The sequence below is a fragment of the Nycticebus coucang genome, chromosome 14 (assembly GCF_027406575.1).
Source record: "Nycticebus coucang isolate mNycCou1 chromosome 14, mNycCou1.pri, whole genome shotgun sequence".
In the NCBI taxonomy this organism is placed as follows: Eukaryota; Metazoa; Chordata; class Mammalia; order Primates; family Lorisidae; genus Nycticebus; species Nycticebus coucang.
Window position 1 is genome coordinate 21,359,704 of NC_069793.1, and position 20,883 is coordinate 21,380,586.

General features: G+C 49.9%; 1 protein-coding gene across 1 annotated transcript in view; it reads left to right on the top strand.

Annotated features, from left to right (window-relative positions):
• Window positions 1-20,883, top strand: part of ALX4 (ALX homeobox 4) — a 39,691-nt gene that overhangs the window by 12,744 nt on the left and 6,064 nt on the right. The window contains exon 2 of the mRNA XM_053562153.1: window positions 16,927-17,237. Coding sequence (XP_053418128.1) covers window positions 16,927-17,237 — 311 coding nt within the window. The remainder of the gene's footprint in view (window positions 1-16,926; window positions 17,238-20,883) is intronic.

The window sequence follows — 20,883 nt, forward strand, 5'->3', positions numbered from 1 at the left end:
ACATAAAATTTACCGTGTTTGCCTTTATAACTATACAATTCCGTGTCATTAAATACATCCGCACTGTTGTGTGACCATCACCACTATCTCAGGAATTGCTCATCGTCCCAAACGTTGCCCCCGTCTCCCCACAGTCCCTGGGCGCCTCTATTCTTCTCTCTGTCTCTGTGAATTTTCCTCCTTTGGCCACTTCACACAGGGGGACTTGGATCTGGCCATTTGTTTATCTTTGATGAGATGTCTATTCAAGCCCTTGGCCAGTTTTTTAATTTGGTTGTTTATTTTTTTGTTGAGTTGTAGGAATTCTTTATATATTCTGGATATTAATCTCATATTAAATATATAATTTGCAAGTATTGTCTTTTTGAAGTCTGGATAGTATTCTCTGATGCACAAAAATTTTTCATTTTGGTAAAGTCCAATCTATCAATTTTTTTATGTGCCTATGCTTTTGATGTCATATTCAAGAAATTGATAACTCTAATGTCATGAATATTTTCCTATATGTTTTCTTCCAAGAGCTTTGTAGAGTTTTAGCTCTTAAGCTTAAGTCTTTTACCTACTTCGAGCTAATTTTGGGTATGGCATAAGACTCTCATTCTATTCTTAACACACCTATCCAGTTTTCCCTGTAGCACTTGAAGAAAAGATTGCCCTTTGTCCACTGAATCATCTTGGCACCTCTATTAGAAATCAATTGACCATACATTTAAATGAGTTTACTTCTGGGCTCCATGTGGCTTTCCAGTGTGAAGCCTGGAATCTCACAACGCACAGGGAGCCTCCTGGGTCATCCATCCACCTTCCTGCCTGTAGGCCAGTGACTGGCCACAGAGATTCAGCCCAAGAACACATTTGGTTTTTTTCCCATGGGACCTGGTGGAAGGCAGAGCCACAGGTGAGGGCTTTACAGCCACAGCCTTTGCCTCTTGCCTTTGGCTGACTGAGAGCCCCTCCATCCCACTGCTAACCATCCTATGAAAACATGGCGAGGATGTCATGTGCTCTTAGGGTCCACGTATCCCTCTCCCAAGACACAGAAATCTGGGACCACCTCTTCCATTATGATGATTCCAGAATCCTCTCCCAGTGGAGCTGGGAGGAGCTTCAACAGGGAAACCCACTGTCCACTTTCGGAAGATTCTCTGTTTTGTTTCCATGAGAGGTACTTGCAGCTCCCTGTCCCCACCATAGTCCAGCAAGTGAGCACCACAGCCAGGGACTGAGTGGGAGGGTAGGGTGGCTGTATGTGCCCTGTGCCCCACTTGGGGACACCCCCCAGCTTAGGTACCTAAACAGAGGACTGCTTCAGCCTAGCCTGTGACCCAGGTGCCCTAAGGTAAGTAACAGGCACAATTTCTTAAGTTCCTGGAAAGTCATAGAGACCATGTTCGGCCCACAATTGGGCTTCACACACTGCCAGCAGCATCAGATGCCCTTGGTCTGGCAGGCAGCGTAGCTCAGGACCTGCAAACAGATTTCAGTGTGAACAGCCGAGTGGCCTTGGGCAAATGATTTGACCTCTGTGCCTCAGTTTCCTTATCTATAAAATGGAGATAAGAATAATATTTCCCTTTTAGGAATATGGTGAGACTTAGATAAAGTAAAATAGGTAAAGAGCTTAGAACATTTCCTGGAGCAGAGAGCACGCTCAGTAAATGTTTGCTGTTATTATGAATAAGCTGTCACTGGAACCCTATATGGGATCAGCCAGAAACCTTGACAGGCAGTTACAGATGACTTAAATGCATAGAACTGGAAAATGAACAAATTATTATCAAGTTTGCTGTTGCCATGTGTTGACAGTGTCTTTTAAAATACAGATTAGCAATGGAAGGGATGGTGGCTCATCATCTGTGTGGCAGGAGGGACTGAGGAGGGAAGAAGGGTACCCATCCCCCCACATCCTCCAGCCCCTGTCACCCCAGGCTGCTGTTCTTTACTCCCAGGTGTGGTGAACTGGGGTGTTAACTTACTCCCCTCCCCTACTGAATGTCTGTTCTCTGCATTTATCTGACCCAAAGCTTCAGGTCAGGAGATCCCCAAAGGCAGGACTTATGTTGTATGTATGTCTGATGGGCCCAGGGAAGCTCAGGGAGGCTCTGCACACCCCCAGGCCCTCGGGGCCTGTCTCCAAGGGAGAAAGCACCTGGTGAGCGTCTCACTGGGACAGCCCCGGTCTGGGATCTTTCACTCAAACCCACTGGAAGATATTAGCATCCCTGATTTCACAGGTGAGAAAGGTGAGGCTCAGAGAGGGGCAGGGACTTGCCTGAGTGTCCTGCTGTGAATGGAACCTAGATGTCCTGAAACTAAAGGGTCCTCTTCCTCTTTACATGCTGGTCCTGTCCATTAGGCACTCAGGCCGATGCCCACGTCTGTGTGCCCATTAGACAGGGCCAGCACGTGAAGAGCAGATGTACCTGGGAGGGATTTTGCAGCATGCCATGTATACACCACACGGTCTTCTCCTCGCTTGGTGAAATGCTGGCCACATCCCCTGACCACCCGACTTGCTCCTCCCCTCATAGCCATCCTCAGAGCTAGCCCCGAACCCCCACTGGATGAGAAGGAGCTCTGACAACTTCTTCTCTAAGCCCTGTGGCAGGGGAACAGCGAGGGTCTCCCTTCTCTGGTGAGCACATGTGCCTGGCCCTTGGTTTACCTAATGAGTCTGCAGGTTTCAGCACCTAGAGAGAAGATTTCACAGAGGCCAGGCTTGTGCTGCACAAAGTACATTCTCACGGTTTCAGGAGATCCCCTGAGAGGCAGTTACAGGTTGAAAGAGATATATTTGTTTCACATCTACCGTGGATTAAAGTTTTCTTAGTAGAAAGAAGGTACGTACCATACATTGTAAAGCAGAGACTTGTTTGAATTTTTTTTCAGTCCAGATGAGCAGGAGACAATGAAAGAACCATTTTCAGCCAACACATTGAGAATATTGAAATACTGATTTTTTTTTTTTTTTGAGACAGTTGATCTCTGTTGCCCTAGGCTAGAGTGCCATGGCCTCATAGCTCACAGCAACCTCAAACTCTTGGGCTCAAGAGATCCTCCTGTCTCCATGCCTCAGCCTCCTGAGTAGCTGGGACTACAGGCACCCACCAGCATGGCTAATTTTTCTATTTTTTTTCGTAGAGCAAGTCTCACTCTTGCTCAGGCTGGTCTTGAACTCCTGAGCTCAGGCAATCCACCTGCCTCAGCCTCCCAGAGTGCTAAGATAACAGGCATGAAATACCGCGCCCAGCCGGAAATACTAAATATTGTTTGTATATATAGACTGTGTATCATGGGCAAAATACTTAGAACCCAAATTCCAGCCATTCACACAGAAATGCTAACAAAAGCATAGAAATAACTGTCCTTTAGAAAGTTTCAATTTTAAGCCATTTAATAGTTGTAAATGTCAGATTTTTAAAAGCAAATATTGAATGATATTTTCCATCCTAATCAACTTTAACTAGCAGCCTGGTAATTAATTCAACCATGACTTTTCCCTTCTTGCTCAAGGGGAGAAAAGTCACCTTGCTTCTTCAGTTTGTAAGTGATTCTTCTGGTTAGAATAAACACGTCTGAGAACGAAAGCACTCAAGGTTGGTGAAAAGCAGCAAATTCTTGCCAGGCTGACGTGGTCCTTGCGCAGGCTGAGAAATTCAGTTGCTCAAGATTAATTCGATTCAATAAGGATTTTGGGGGGTGTCAGGCACTGCTTGGGGTGAAGGGTTATGTTGCCTGGCAACGCATCTTCCCTGCCCTTGGTGAGGGTACTAAGGACAGAGGCTGTCACCAACTCACACTTTCAAAGTTTTTAAAGCATATATAACAAAATAAATTTACATGTAATATCTGATTTTTACGTGGTTTCATTCCATTTAGTCTCCTTGTTTCATATACATGTGTATGTGGAATGGGCCTGTAATCGAAAGGGACCCCGGGACTTACTTCAGACAGAGCAGCGGTTCTCAACCTGAGGGTCGCGACCCCATTGGGGGTGGAACGACCCTTTCACAGGAGTCACCTAAATCCATCCTGCGTGTCAGATATTTACATTATGATTCATAACAGTAGCAAAATTACTGTTATGAAGTAGCAATGAAAATAATTTTATGGTTGGGGGTCACCACAATATGAGGAACTGTATTAAAGGGTCGCGGGATTAGGAAGGTTGAGAACCACTGGGATAGAGGTTTCCGGTCCATAAATGCGATTCTGGAAAGCCAGGGCTGGGGAAGCTTGAACTGAAGAGAATGCACCCGGGAAGGAAAGAGGGTGAGGTATTTGCAGTCGGAGTGACTTTGCCTTTGCTTTGGCGCTATGCTTGCCGAACTTACCCCCTAGTAATAACCATGTTAATATATTAAGGAGGGGTGCTTTTTGGCAGGCCGCGTGTATTCATGTGCTCTGCTTCATTCAGACCTCAGCCATTCTGGGCTGTGGATATTCTCACACTCCCTGCACAGATGAGGAAACTGAGGCACGAAAGGCCAAGTCACTTTCCCGAGCATACCTTTCTGTGGCAGAGCTGTGGAGTGGCTTGGGAGCCGCCTCAATAATCTCCTTTAGTTTCCCCCTGGGGAAACCTGACATTTCCTAATGTTATGTAAGGTGCTAGCTGAACATGGCTTCAATAGACCCCTCCAACCACATCACTGCCTCAGGCCCCTCCTAGAGGGGGGCTAAGCCGTCCTTAGAAACACCCCCCCCATCCGCCGCTGCCCAGGACTGGGCTGGACACCCCTGCCCTGCTCCCACCCTGCTTGTAACCACCGCATTCCTCACCAAGATGAACCTTTTGAGCAGCGGGGGAGTGTTTACTGGGCTGTGTTTTCACCACCTGGAACTTTGCCCAGCATATAGCTGGTGCTCCAGAAGTGTTGCTGAATGAATGAGCGAAGCAAATTAAGAGGCAGAATCAGGGGTCAAGGCCAGGCCTGCCCTACTCGTCGCATTTCACCTCGTGCAGGATTTAAGCTTCTCTGTGTCACCTGGTTTGGGCCCCAGAATGGCACTACAGCATCTCCATCCTTGGGTGGTGGGTGCAGGGTTTTGTTCTGTTACAGAGGAAAGATGGAGACTTGGGGAGTTCAGTGAGAGATGTTTAGAGCCACATTGAGGGTCCCGTGGTCTGGTGGAGTAGAGAGGGCCAGAGAGGTGGGTGTGGGAAGCACCAGATGCAAGTCCCCATTCTCCACTGTGAGGCTTTGTGACCCCTCTGGGATCTCCTTGTCAAGCTTTCAAGGGGAGGAGCTGCTTACTGTGGTCTTGCACTCCAGGGGCTTGTTGCTAGATGAAGGGAAAGTGCAGGAGGCTCTTTCTGCTTCTTTGGTGGTGCACCGGGGTCGGGCCAGGATCATGTGCAGCCACCCAAACCGTGAGATGGTATTTAAGGACAAGAGCTGGGTTTGGCCCTGGAAGCTGGGAGCTGGGAAACTTCTAGTGTCCTTGAGGGGAGTAGCTGACAGGGGTGCTTAGAGTCCTGGCTAAGGACAAAACCCCATCCCACCCCAAGTGCTCCATCGTCAACAAGGCTTCTGTTTTGGGGATTTAGTTTACATTAGCCCTCTACGATAGAAATGACTCTACTCTATGGGCTCGGCACCCGTAGCACAGTGGTTATAGCGGCCACATACATAGAAGCTGATAGGTTCGAACCTGGCCTGGGCCAGCTAAAACAACAATGACAATGCGACAAAAAATACTTAGGTGCTGTGGCTGGCGCCTGTAGTCCCAGCTACTTGGGAGGCTGAGGCAAGAGAATTGATTAAGTCCAAGAGTTTGAGGTTACTGTGAGCTGTGACACTACAGCACTCTACTGAGGGCAACATAGCGAGACTGTCTGAAAATAAAGAAAAGAAATGACTCCTATGGCTCAATGATACCTCTTTAGGACAAGCCTGCCGTGCTCCTTCCCAGGCTCATCTTTGTAAGAAAAACAATTTATGCCAGGTATGGTGGCTCATGGCTATAATCCTAGCACTCTGGGACGATGAGGCGGGTAGATTGCTTGAACTGAGGAGTTCCAGACCAGCCTGAGCAAGCACCAGGATCCTGTCTCTTAAAAAAGAGAGAGAGAATAAAAACAAAAAAACAAAAAAAAACCTCATCACTGCCTTCAGAGTCAGTGGGCTTAGAGCAGCACTATCCACTTCAAACCCCAGCTTTGCCCTCCTAGATTTGTGATCTTGAGCAAGTTCTTAAACTTATCCGGACCTCAGTTTGTTCATCTGTAAATGGGTATAGTAATACTGACCTCATGGGGATCTGAGGAGGATCAGATGAGATAGTGGATGGGTCTGTTCCTTACTGTTGTCATCGCTGTGATCATCAGCTCTGGTTGCAGACCTCCCATCTCAGGTCTCTCACTTGGTAACTTGCACAATTGGGGGGTGAGGCTGAGGGGTATTGTCTTGTTTTACCATAGAATGGAGCATGCATTGCCAAGATCCTCCATGGCCTTCAATGCTTGGTTCAAGAGCCAGTCTTGTTGTGAAGCCTTCTACAACCTTTTCCACTGAAACTGACCCCCCTTTCTGCAGGCCCTACCATGTCTCGGTCACACTGCTCTCGCCCTGTTGATCCTGTCCCACTTCACCCTACTTGGTCCTTGTCCTTCCCTTCCAGGAAGCTGAGACTCCTGTGGGGAAGCTCTGAAGAGATGCCCAATGAATGAACAAATGAGACAAGACCCAGGTGGGGGCGAGAACAAGACAGGCACGAACTGGGGGCTGGGCAGGAGCCAGACCTGGACAGAGGGGCCAGGGGCTGAAGGCAGGACATAGGCCCTAAGGATGATGTTTCCTCTCAACCATTTTTTTTCAGGTACAAAGAAACCTTACTCAGTTGGACTAATTGTAGGACATTTGAAATTGTAATAGATTCAAAAAATAAAGTACTTTTTAAACATTAAAGTTCCAACAGTAGCTTGACCTTGGCCTCTAACAGGTCTCAAAAGAGCTGTTTAAAGCAACCACATGTTCTGATTGGGTCACAATTGCTTGCACAGAAGGGAGGGCTTCCGGCAGGCTGGGGAAGCCAGGTTTGTTCCCAGAGCTGGCATTTGCCTTGTGATTTTGATTCCAGCATGCAAGCTCATCTGCAGAGGCCGGGGAGGAGGGGGCGGGGGGTGGTGCTGAGGGGAAGGCAGGGCGTGTGCTAACTAAATTTTAGTCAGGATCCCCTTCAAAGGACTGCAAACACCAGCTTCACAGGAGGGCTTTCTGGGGAAGGTGGTTGCTTCCCAGGAGTCTGTATACTTTTTAAAAACTTTTTATTTTGATAGACTATCAGATTGAGAGATAAGTTATTAATACAAGGAATTCCCAGATCCCCTTTACAGTGATTTCCCAAACGGTGCCTTTTACCGTAGTGCACTGTCAATCCCTCTCGTCTCTCTCCTTATGTATTTGCTGCATGCATCGCCGCTATGTATGCAGAGCGACACGGACATATATATTTTTTCTGAGCTGCTTAAGAGTAAAGTTGCAGACGTATGCCTCTTTCCTGTAAGTACTCCAATATGTAGGTCCTAAAACAAAGCATTGGTCCACATTTGTGGTCCCAGATGTTCAATAACATTTCTTAGGTAGGGCAGTTTGATCAGGGCCAGCACGCAGGTGGGTGCAGTGGGGTTGATCTCAGAGGCAGCTGAGAGGAGCCACTCTTCCTGGGACAGCACCTTCTTTCCTTTCTCCTTGACCTTGTCTTCTGTCCCATCCAAGGCAACCACTCCAGGAGGGCCCAGTGGAAGTGCTGTGGGCTGGAGTTCGAATCTCAGCTCTGCCTGTTAACCTGCTGTTTATTCTTAGATAAGTCATTTGCCCCCTGGCTTCAGTTTCAGGGGCTGTGAATGGGGATATTTCACACAGTGGTTATAAGGAGGCAGTAACCCTAGTGGTGGCATAATAGAGGTCCTAGAACTTTGTAAAGTACAAAGCATATCTCCTGGTTTGCTTGTGAGAGCTCAGTGTCAATCCCTATTCCTGCCTTGGTTCTGAGAAGCCCACTTCATCTCTACAGCCAGAGAAAGACCCTCCCTCCCCTGCCACCATGGGAAGAACTGAGAGAACCAGTCTAAGGGTGGAGCCGTGGAAGACCGGGGTTCCCTGCCGAGGCCTCCCTCAGAAACCCACAAGTCTGCCTGCGCACAGAAAGCCACTAGGCAAAACAGCAGGGGTGTGTTGGGAGTTTTGCAAGGCTCCATCCTTTGTAAGTTAGTCACATGCTTCCTGAACACCTACTGTGTGCCAGGGTAGCTGGAAGGCCAAGTAATCCCCAGGGGTCTCTACCAAGAGAAGTGACTTTGGTGAATACAAATGGGTTCAGATCTCAGGGCTGTTACTCAGTTGCCAGAAACACTGTATGGGTCCCTCCTCTCGAAGCATCAGTTTGCCCATCTGTAAAATGATAGTGCTAATAAGGGCCACCTTGTAAGTTCCTACCATGTGGGAACTCGGAGGTACTGGAATGAGCCAAGAATGTGAAAGTAGACCAGCGCGGTTGTGGCTTATGCCTATAATCCTAGCACTCTGGGAGGCTGCTGTGGGTAAATTGCTTGAGCTCAAGAGTTTGAAATCAGCCTGAAAAAGAGTGAGACCCCATTTCTACCAAAAAAAAAAAGGAAAAACTAGCCAGGTGGCAGGTGCCTGTACTCCCAGCTACTCGGGAGGCTGAGGCAAGAGAATCGCTTGAGCCCAAGACTTTGAGTTGCTATGAGCTATGATGTTACAGCACCCTACAGAGGGCAACAAAGTGACACTCTGTCTCAAAAAATAAAAAGAATGTGAAAATACTCCCAACCAGGGGAGGTAAGAGCTCCGCATTGAAGAGCAGGGACCCACCTCATCTGTGTCCCTTATAGTGCTGGGACAGTGGCAGACACATAGTAGGTCTGAGTAACTGTCTGGTTGGCAGATCCTTTCAGGAGGGACCTGGGTCTTCAACCAAACTTCTGGAAACCTCACTGGGCTCTGGGGCCCCCAGGGGCGCCACCTTCAGCCTAGACGTTATTGGAACTGCAGTGCCTCCTGGTGGTCAGAGTGAGCAACTGCAGCCTTGATCTTGGTCTGCAGGGAGTTGGGCCCTAGAACCCAAATGCAGGAGTTGGGAATCAGCAAACAGCCAAGGGTGGTAAGTACTCCTCAGTCTTGCTTTCCCACAGGGCTGTGCCCGTCCACCACCTCTGCTCATTCCCACCCTGGCAGGAATTCACTTAATGCTGCTGAACTGAGGAAATAGAAGCTTGGGGGCTCGCCGGGGCCACAGAGCTACAGGGTCACTTTTGGTCCTTCATGCCCTATCCTGTGGCTGGTTTCCTGGAATTCTGTTCATCCTACAAGGCCCATTCCCTCCACCTGTCCCAGCCATGCCAAAGGCAGATGGGGAGGATCCTCCCATCCAGGTGCACACCTGCCTTTGTATTCACTCCAGGGTGACCCTGAGTATGGTTATACTCCAGGCCCAGGCCCAGCTCCAAGCCCCAGCAGACCATCAGGCCCACCCAACATGCTCAGGATAGGAGGGAACAGGCCCAGAAGCCAGTGCTTTAAAACAGGGCATCTGGTGTCTAAGAGGACAGCACAGCTGGGGCATGGGGAGGAAGAAGGGTGACCCGTGGCTGAGTCCTGGAAGGACTCAGGAGATGCCATTCACAGCAGAAAAAATACAAAAATAAATAAAGGTTTCACTATTTTAGAAACAGAAAAAATGTAAACTAAGATAATTCTCGCTTTCATCCATCACACTGGCAAAGATTTTAAAAACATTATAGTGACAGGTATTGGTCCTGAGATGGAAGGTAGCTGAGGAAGTTGGCACATTTCTAGAAGAGAGTTTGGTCATGCTTATCAGAGGCCTTAAGCTGTGTGTCTGATTTAACTCCATAATTCTAGTTCTTGGAACTACTTCTGAGGGAATTGTCACAAATGTATCAAGAGATTTAACTACAAGGTTGTTCATCACAGACCTGTTATGATTTCAAACAATCAGAAACCCGTGTGCTGGGCAGTAGAAGATTGATTTAATAAAACAGAGCTTGTCCATACTTTGGAATATGTTGTAGCTGTTAAAAATGGTGTGGTTAGAAGAATATAGAACAGTGTAAAGTTGTATAGGACATAGTACTTAGATTGGAAAAAAAAGCCTTTTATAAAAAAAATGTGTTATATGCGTGGGGGTGTGTGTATGTCTTTTGATGGTTGGTTTTGATTTTAAATTTTTTCTATAGAGAATATATATTACTACTTGTAATGATCTTTAAAGAAAAAGGTATCACTGTGCCTGGCCATGGGTAGAAGAGGCTGAAGGCTGTGTTGGATGGAGGGAAGGTGCCACAGGAGGGGGGAGCAGGCCTGTGGGGCTCAAGCGAGGTGGAGGGGTGGGTGTGAGTCATTGAGGCAGGAGGGGTCCAGTCTTGCCTGCAGGAGCCCGAATGCCACATAATCCCAATTTATAAAGGTGACAGATTTGGCGAATAGTAAGCAAACCAACAACAAAACCTGGCTGCTCAAATCTGAATTTCAACAAGGGATAATTTTTAGTATATGTATTTCCCACGCCATATTTGGGATGTACTTATGTTTAAAAAGTATTAACTCTTTATCTGAAATTCCAAATTAACGGAGCCTCCTGTGTATTATCTGGCCATCCTAATGAGTGAAACCTTGAGAGAGGTCCTGAGGGGGTCACGTGTGTATATTTTACACACTCCCTGGTTTGCTGGAGGGTTGTGAGCCTCAAGGCGGAGAAACCCAGCAGGGTTCAGGAATGGGAACATGAGCTCTGGGAGTCACCAGGATCCCAGAGTTAGAAGGTTCTAGTTTGTAGGGACAGTGGCCAGTCCCCACCACAAAAGGCGCCTTTCTCTGCAGCTTTCCTAGCCTTCCTCCACCTAGGAGTGGGATTGCTGGGTGTGAGGGATGTGTAGGTTTAATTATGTGACACACACCTACTGTCACCCGGGGTGTGTGAGTTTCAGCTGCTGCACACACCCACACTAACTTCGTCAAGTTTCCTTATTTCCACTGTAAAAAGTATATAGTAATATCTCACTGTGGTTTTACAAGGTGTGACAATTAAGTTCATGAACTCGCCACCATGCACTTACATTGGCAGCAGGGATAAACAGCTCAGGAGGGTTTCATAGCCTTGGGGCATCTGTGTCTCACAGCTCTGTTCATGGTGATGTCTGGCGGTGTCTTGCTGAGTGGCATCCATTATTGTTGTTGTGTGTTTTGTTTGTCATTGAAAGAATGTTGGAGCTTGCATTAGAGCAATGAACACATATTAGATTCCTTTTTCTCTTTTTTTGAGACAGAGTCTCACTTTGACACACTTGGTAGAGTGCCATGGCGTCACAGCTTCCAGCAACCTCCAACTCCTGGGCTTAGGTTCAAGCAATTCTCTTGCCTCAGCCTCCCCAGTAGCTGGGACTACAGACGCCTGCCACAACACCTGGCTATTTTTAGAGACGGGGTCCTGCTTTTGCTCAGGCTGGTCTCGAACTCCTGAGCTCACGCAATCCACCCACCTCAGCCTCCCAGAGTGCTGGGATTACAGGCATGAGCCACCACACCCGGCCTTTAAATTTCTAGTTAAACTTGGCAAAAGTGGAAGTGAGATCAGTGTCATGTTAGTCCAAGTCCATCGGGATAATGCCAGTGTGCAAATGGATTAAACATTTTTCTGGGGGTATCGGGTCACTGATGAAGAAAGGTCAGAATGGCTAGTAATAAGTAGACCTGATGAAAACACGGCAAAAATTTATCCAATTGCCCATTCAATTATTGGCTGACTGTGAGAGGCACAGCAGAGCAAGGAACATTAATAGAGAGACACTTAGGAACATCTGAACTATAAATCTTGGCTAACAACTCATGGCTGTTGCATTTCTCCCTAATGTCCTTGACTGTCCCAGCAGCCCATCCAAGAGGGGACAGTCTGATGTCTCCTTCTTTGCTCTATGGCAGCTTCTTACGCTTACCTTGTTTTACGGTCTTGGACAGTGGGTCTGGGAGGGCGGAAACACTTGTGTCACCTTTCTGGTGTCTGGCCTGAGGATCAGAGCGTCACATCCCCGACTCCTCTGAGGATCAGCAGCCCCTTGAGGGCAGGAGCACTGTCCATCTATCTCTGCCTGGTGCACATGGCTATTTTCCATGCATGTGTGCTGAAATGTTCCCTCAGTCATGGCTGACCCTTTGGTATTATTTATTGGGCTCAGAGCTAAATTAGAGACATTCAAGGTGAGCTCTGGACAGAGCCCAGTGGCAGATGAAGTGGGGTGGGGACGTGATCAAGGGCTAATGTTGAGCCGCCACCCCCACCCCACATGAGTGGTTTAGTCAGTGCCCTTTAAATAGCATGGAAGGGCCTCACACTGGCCTGTTTTGTTTAAGGAGATTACATCCTTGCTGTGCACAGTGCCACAGGGTGTGTGGGGCCAGCTCACCAAGAACAGAGTGAGCAACATGTCCCCCACAAAGCAGATGTTTGTAGGAAAAATAGATGTAATCAAAACCATGGAGGATAAAATTACTGAACCCCCTGAACCCCACACTCCACATGCACGGTCTGTGCACAGCTCCACACAGACACACACCGCCGGGAGCATCCTCAGGGTAGCACACACACGCCACACGACTGCGGGTACGTCCTCGGGCACATGGGTCCCACGGCGGGCCCCCACTTCATGAGGCAAGTGTGTGCACTCCACAAACCTATCCACGAGCAGTGACACGCGTGTTCCCCACGCCCACTGGCCACTGCAGACTGTGCCGCATGCCCTTGGCGCACACGGCCGCCCACAGACGCTCCCGGCACCCTCTCCCTAAATGGTTTGAGAAGTTCATTCTCTTCAAATCAGTCACCTTGAAAATCTCTCAAAGCTTTCATGTTTTAAAAAGCTGAAACTAGGTAAGAGCAAGGTGTCCCCACTATGGCACCAGGGTGGGCATGGAGCCGGGTCCCGGCAGACCCTGGACTGGCTTTCTTGGACATTGGTTTTGATTCTAGAGCCTCCCCCAGGGGTCCTGTCCCTTTGCTTCTTTTTCTGTCTCCCTGTCCCTCCTTGCTCCCACCCTGCTCCCTGCATGGACACGTCCCTCAGAGTCTGTCTCGGTCTTTCTGCTCCCCTGTCTCCTTCAGGGATCTCCGCCAGTCGCGCTCCACGGTGGCACTGGTTTTCACATGCCCGTTTCAGATAAATCCCATCCAGCTTTGCCTTGCTGTGTCGCAGGATGAGTGGGTCAGGCATTTGCTCAATAGACACGTGCTCTGCAGGCCCCTGGCACACAGGAGAGGCACACAGATAGTTGGTTGGGGCGAGAGCTCAGTAACGTTTGTTTATTCAAAGTTGTTCCCTTGTTTTTCAACAACTTCTTACCACATTTCTGCTGCTTGCCACTTCCTTGCTAAGTCCTGGGCTGAGAAGAGCATAAGGTTCCAATCCCTGGGGAGCTGACCTTCTGGAAGAGGAGCTGGCCATGTAGAGCTTGATTAGATACCAGGCAGTAAGTGAGGGGGAGTGAGCAGAAGACAGGGGCAGCAGAAGACTGTTGCAGTCTGGGAGGGCTTCCTGGAGGAGATGGTACTTTACTGGAACTTGGAGATCAGCTGGAAAGCAGGGACATTCCAGGAAGGTGGCAGGGGGCGGAAGGGGACCAAGGAGGTCAGCGGTTTCTTTTGGTCAGGAGTAATCCAGACTGAGGAGGACACTGCAGGGTGAGCGACCAGCACTGACCAGCACTCAGGCCTCAGGCCACGTTGTTAAAGAGGACTGTGCTATCCTTGACTGGATCTGACCCCACCTAAGGAATAGTGGTGTGGGTGCAGCTCTTTAATCAGAGGCTGGAAGACGCAGAGGGGGAAGTGGCAGCCTCCCAGGTCCACAGGGTCATCTTGGGAAAGAGGGGACAAATGAGCCAGATCCACATGGGCTGGGTCTACGAACAAATGGTCCAGCTGTCCTGGGGACAGTGAGCTCCCTATCCCCTAAGACTGATGGTAGCAGTTGGAGATGCTGTAGGGTGGAGGAAGTAGGAATACCTGACCTGAGACTGGGGTCTTAGGACTAAGGATTCTGGCCAGTTTCACGGGGACTTCGGGAAATTTTTCCTTGCTGTCTAAATTAGGGACCCAGCCTGAGAATTCAAAGCAAGATGCCTGCCCATCAGGATTGAGGCTGGAAGGCTTTCTAACCTGTTCATTGAGGACAGAAGCCTCCTTCCCAGGATTGTCTGTCCTCTCCTCCCCACCCCAAAATCCTACGGGGAGGCCCTGCAGGTGAATGACAGCTACCCCTGTCAGCTCTCCCCAGAGGCAAATGGTTTGTTGGAAGTCACCTGCAGAAGGGGCAGTGCAGAGACTAAGAGGAGGGCCCAGCTCTTGGGCTGGTGGCCTTTGTACCCTGTGCCACCACAGTTTCGTGCCCCTCGCTTGGTCTCAGTGGGTGGCTGGAGGTGGACAAAACTGGATTCTCACTTGTCACCATAGAAGAGACATTCTGGGGTCTCCCGCAAGTTGACAGCCAGCTGAGCGCTGATGGGCTCCTCCCAGGGCCGTCCTCACCCCGCAGCCTCAGGGCAGGTCCTTCTCTCCACAGGATGGACAGAGCAGGACTCCTTGGTCATGTGAGGCCCTGGAGTCCTTCTGCCCCACCTCTGTCCCTAGAAATAGGCCCCAAGGCTACAGAGGACAGGAAGCAGAAGACGGGCCAGGAGCAAGAGGCTGCTCTCTATCCAAAATTAGAGCAGGTCCCCTACTCTCTCTGGCCTCAGTTTCTCCCTAGTTAAAACTAGGAGTTGGGGCTGGTCCTCAAAAAACCCCCGGCTTCTAGAGCATGGAGGCCCCTTGCCCAGTCCCCAGCTGGAGGCGAGAGCATGCTGTAAGGGCCCAGGGGCTGTGAGATGGGGCCTGGGGATTTGTGCTGGGGTGGGGGACTTCGGGGGAGGGGGAGCAGGAGCTGCCTCCCCATGGCCTGGTCTCCAGGAAATTGCATAATAGGGATGTTTATTTTTGGTGAGGCTGGGTGGGATTTCTTTCCTCAACAAAACAAAACCAAATAAACAAAAAAACACAAAACATAAAGTTTGTCTGCCAAGAAGATATATATCTTTGCTGAAAGCTCTTGGCCCGGCTGCCACCTGCAGTTTGCACAGTACTGTCACTGAAGCTGTGGCTGTCTGCGTATGCCCGGGCTCACATGGTGTCATGTGTGATGTCCATGGCATCTGCACTATCAGTGGCCCTCAGGACCAGCTGCCTGAAGCTGCTTCCCTCTGCGCACTCACTTGTTTCCTTTCCTGAGTCCCTTGGGGAGGAAGGTCGGAATGACAGAGGCAAAATGTCCCTCTCAGCTTCACCAGCCCACATAGAAAGCCAAGGATGAGCACAGATCTGAAGCCCTCAGGATCTGGATGGAATCGGAAGGCCTGGCTAGAGGCATCATCCTGACCCTTAATGGCCTTTGCTTGGACCCATGTCCAGAAGAAGAAACTGAGGGTCATAGTGGTTGATGCTCACACACACGCACACAGTGTCTTATTAATCATATATGTTCTTCCACTCAACACGGTTCATGTTCTCCAAGTCACAGACAAGAGAATGTGCCTAAAGAGGGCTCACACCCACATCTCCAGACTTCCTGTCGGGTGTCCTTCCCATGGTGTCTGCACATGCTCCTGCACAAGCTGGCGTGCTCAGGCCTTTGTGCTTAAAGGACATTTCCAGAGTCGGAGTCCTCTAATGCCAACAGGATCAGTGGGCTTGCGAGTCCAGACCAGAAATGTGAATAACAATAACATTAAAACAGCCAGCACCGTGCAGAATGCTTTACCCACTGGCCTCTTTCTCACAGCTACGCCATGAGGAAGATCCTACAAGTCATTTTATGGAGGGGGAAGCTGAGGTACAAAGAGGTTAAGTCAACTATCCAAAGCACAGAACTGGAGAGTCACAGATGTGGGAAAGAGAGCTTAGGGCTTGGCCACGCTCTAGAGTCTAACCCTCTATCAGGAGGCCTGTGTGTCCGCCTGGGATGCTAACCAGGCTCTCTGGACATGGACAAGCTCATTCCCACCCTGCTGTCCTATCCTGGCCTCCCCCTCCTCTTCCTCGGCCTGTGTGGAAGGACTAGCCCCTGCCAACTCTGAGCGCCTAGGATCAGAGGAGCCCCGTCCCATCAGAGGCAGAGGCTGTGGGCCTGAGCTGTGGCCCAGACATCACCACACTGACAGGGACAGCTTCAGTAGGCAGTGGGCAGGACACTGCGCGGAAAAGGAAATGTGACCTATGCTTCAGTCGTGCCCATCCCTGAGGAAGAAAGACCTCTGTGTTGGATAGTAGGTGAGACTGCTGTGGAGGGTGGGGTGGCAGGCATGGGGCCGTTGCCCTCCACATTGAGTCTTTGTGGCTTCTGCCGAAAGAAGAGGCATTCCTATCTGCCGCAGTGCTGGCCCTCCACCCCGCCCCCACGCCCACTGGGCCAGGGATGATGCTGGATGGATTTTCCCTTCCACCTAGGGTCAGCATTCCTGACGCCCTAATGTCTTGACAAAGGGAGTCTCTCCTACAGCAGTGATTTTTGACCAGCATGCTGTGGTGCACTGTTGTGCCGTGAGAGGATCTTAGGTGTGCCACAAAAATGTTTAAAGATCATTAATTAAATTATTTTCAAAAGAAGTTCAAAGCACTGTAACTGTATCCTTCTTTTTACTCTTTTTGTTTGATCAACATAATTTAGAGAGGGGAATGGATTTGCCCAAGGTCACACAGCATGTTAGTGGCAAGCCAGGATTAGATCCTGAGTTACCTGACCTCAAATCCCATGAGCCCCTGAGTGGGGAAGGGCAGGGAATGGCCCCCGACAGTCCTTCTCCTCTCTTGCTTGGTTCAGTCATGGGTTTCTGACTTTGTTTCCTCCTCCCTCAGCCAAAGAGAGCTCCCTGGGTGAGCCAGAGTTACCACCCGACTCTGACACCGTGGGGATGGACAGCAGCTACCTCAGTGTCAAAGAGGCTGGGGTGAAGGGGCCCCAGGACCGGGCCAGCTCCGACCTCCCCAGCCCACTGGAGAAGGCCGACGCCGAGAGCAACAAGGGCAAGAAGCGGCGGAACCGCACCACCTTCACCAGCTACCAGCTGGAGGAGCTGGAGAAGGTCTTCCAGAAGACCCACTACCCGGACGTGTATGCGCGGGAGCAGCTGGCCATGAGGACAGACCTCACCGAGGCCCGTGTGCAGGTCAGTGAGGGCTTCCTGGGCTTGGGTGTGGTTGACTGTGGGCTCTCGGCTGCAGCTGGCGTCTCCCAACTATCCATCAACCACACCAGGCCTTTCCTCACCTCAGTCCACTGAGGTGATGAGACAGTGGGGCTCCCAGCCCGCTCCTCACACCCCGCCCTGACCAGAGCAACTCTGTTTCTGTCCACATTCATATCAGGCTTCTCTGCCATGGGTGGGCAGAGAAGGAAGGAGGCGCCCATTAGGTAGGCTGCTCTGACTGTTTCTGGCCTTTACATGGTCTGAGAGGCAAGACCCTTTCACAAAGGGGAAAGACAACTGGTCCCTGCTCTGGAAGGCCCATCTCTTAGACTAGAAATAGGGAAAACACAAATATGACCATAGTCATCCAATGAACCAAAACAGAAAACAATCCAGCTCTTCTTTCTGCCTGGGATGGCTGCCTCTCCTCCATCTTTCAGGTCTCAACTCACCGTGCCTCCTCTAGACTTCTAGAGCATCATGGCTAAATCAGTAGCCTCCTACCACCACCCAACCACCAAAACACCCAACAAAACACAACATAATGGAACCAAGCACACTCAACCCAACTCAACCCAACCCACCCAGCCCAACACAATAGAACACAACTCAGTAAATTCATCTCAGCCCAACCCAATACAATGGAACCCAACAGTCAACCCAACTCAACCAATCCAATACAACACAACAGAATTAACTCAATCCAGCCCAACCCAACATAATTCAAACCCGTATAGCACAACACAACCAAACTAGGTCACCTTCTACCACATTGTCCTATTTTATCTTCTTTATAGAACTTACAACTGTCTTAAATTATTTCATTTTTCTCCTCCCGCTAGAATGTGAGCTCCCCTAAGGTCAGATTCTGTCTGATTGCTCACCACTGTATTCTCACCCAGTAGAGAAAGCCATACTCAGAGCAGGCAGGGCCAAAAATAAAGATCTGTGCACAAAACAACCTCCTATGTCCAGAGATACATGATCTCCATCGTGCCCCACATGAAGTCATAACAAAGGAAGAACCAGAAAGAAAGCAACAACTTCTGAGTAGCCAAAACACATGCACTAAAGTTCAAACTTCAGTTTAACATGCCCATTCTGCTTTTCCAACCGAATTGTGTTAGAAATAGCAAATACAGGCTCGGTGCCTATAGCTCAGTGGCTAGGGTGCCAGCCACATACACTGGAGCTGGCAGGTTTGAACCCAGCCCGGGCCTGCCAAACAACAATGACAACTACAACCAAAAAATAGCTGGGTGTTGTGGCGGGTGCCTGTAGTCCCAGTTACTTGGGAAGCTGAGGCAAGAGAATTGCTTCAGCCTGAGAGTTTGAGGTTGCTGTGAGCCGTAATGCCATGGCACTCTACCCAGGGTGACATAATAAGACTCTGTCTCAAAAAAAAAAAAAAAAAAAAGAAAGAAAAAAAGAAAAGAAAAAGAAATAGCAAATACGTTGTTGTTGTGTAGCAGTTTTCCCTCCACCAGTGGGCCAGGGCAGTGAATGGATTGAGAGCAAAGAGGAATCGTTTTAAGAACCAGCAGAGCACAGTGCCACCAGCAGTCTGGACCATGCAGGGCCAGCACAGGGGCACCCCTGCCTTCCTCAGCAGGCCCTACGGGTGCAGCTGCATTAGTTCGCGAGAGACTTTTAAGCAGTGTGGTTCTAAGACGTTGAGAAAAGCTTCATTAGTTTCAACCATGTTCCGTTTCCTAAAGCAGAGGCATTTTTTATGTAGCCCAGAAACATGTGCATCTGAAATGGCTAATGTGACAAAGGACCAGTGGTTATCTGTAAATAAGTAGCTGTCTGGGGCGGCGCCTGTGGCTCAGTGGGTAGGGTGCCGGCCCCATATACCGAGGGTGGCGGGTTCAGACCTGGCCCCGGCTAAACTGCAACAAAAAATAGCCGGGTGTTGTGGCGGGCACCTGTAGTCCCAGCTACTTAGGAGGCTGAGGCAAGAGAATCATCTAAGCCCAAGAGTTGGAGGTCGCTGTGAGCTGTGATGCGACAGCACTCTACCAAGCACGATAGAGTGAAACTCTGTCTCTAAAAAAAAAAGAAGCAGCTGTCTGGAAACTGTGGCTATAGAAGTGAGGCTGAGGACTGCCTAAGGGGTGGCTGCGGAAGGCAGGCAGGGCAGCCAGGGTGCTCCGGTGAGTCCAGAGTCCTGCACACTCGTGGTCTCATGTGAGCCTGGATAACCAGCTACTCACGTCATAGACCTCGCATGCCAGGATCCAGACAAGAGCCCCGGAGCCAGCCTCAGCTCCACAGCTGGCTACAGACATCCTACTGCAGGTGTTGTGCTGGGATGGGGTAAATGGCTTCATTTTCTGTTTAGTATGTCTGCACATATGTGTGTGTACATGCGTGCTGAACACAGGCTTCCTAACAAAGGTATGGGAGTGCTCAGGAGTAGAATCCCTTGAGTATTGAAAGAAAGGTGGCCCTTTCAGTACAAAACATGGACATGACACTGAGGCATACAAGCATTTTTCAGTCACCATGCAGCTAAAAGGAAGTCTCTTCACACACACACACACACACACACACACACACACACGCACGCACGAGTGCCTACTGCCAAAATGGAGTTGAGGCAGCTTACAGTTAAAAATATATTATTTCAATCTAAGAACAAGAACAATGGCCTGAAGTTTGGTAAAAAATCTAGGCTAAAGATTATAGTTGCCATCAAGCACAAACTTTAACCTTGAGCTTCCTGGCAGTCAAGGCAGAAAGGGAAACTCTGATGTGTTACATATGTCTTTACCATTGATTGGAAGGATCATAGAATTATAGGATGGTAGTGCTCCAGGGAGGGCCAGGAGTGGGGCCCTGGAAAAAGAGGCCCAGGGATGGGAAGTGACCACCTGAGGTTCACAGCAGCGACTCAGCAGCAGTGCTGAGACTGGAATCTAGGAGTACTTCTTTGACTCTAGTTTGCGGTACCCGGACACAAGCCAGATTGTTCAGTGGCTTTTCTTTGTATAAAGGCAGCAGGGTGGGTGGTATCTTCATGTGCGTCAGACCTCTGGGTTGAGCCCTGAGCCTGGCAGTGCCCTCAGGGACTGAGGGGGTCCTAATGGAACCCCCTGCCTGCCTCTGCTGCGCTTGTTCAAGGCCCATACTCAGCTGGTGTTGAGCCAATAGAGGTGGTAGGGACAGGGTGGGGGTAATGGGGGTCCCAAGATGGTCTTTTCCTGGGAAGAAGCCTGGGGTCTGGCCCAGCTCCAGGGGCTGCAGGGGCCTCTCTCTACTGTCTGGGATTCCAATCTCCGCAGCTGGTGTCTGAAGACAATAAGACAGAGGCCTCCCCGCCCTGGGCCACCCCACCCTGGCCCCAGATGGGCTGCGGTTAGTGAGGCCTCCGCCAAGACAGTTGATTCCTTGCACAGCCGGGTCCTCGGGAGAGGCCTGTGCAGAGTGAACCCAGGCCAGGGTGGGCCCAGGAGCGGGGTGGTCCTGGGGTACAACATTCAGGATGGGAGAGCGGCTGGGACCTTGTGGTTGGCTGTCCTCCCTGGGGGTGGGCAGTGGAGACAGGCTGCGGTGGCAGTGCCCGAGGCACAGAGGCTAGCTGTGGGGCTGGTGTGCCATCTGGAGGGGAGATCTCAGTGGG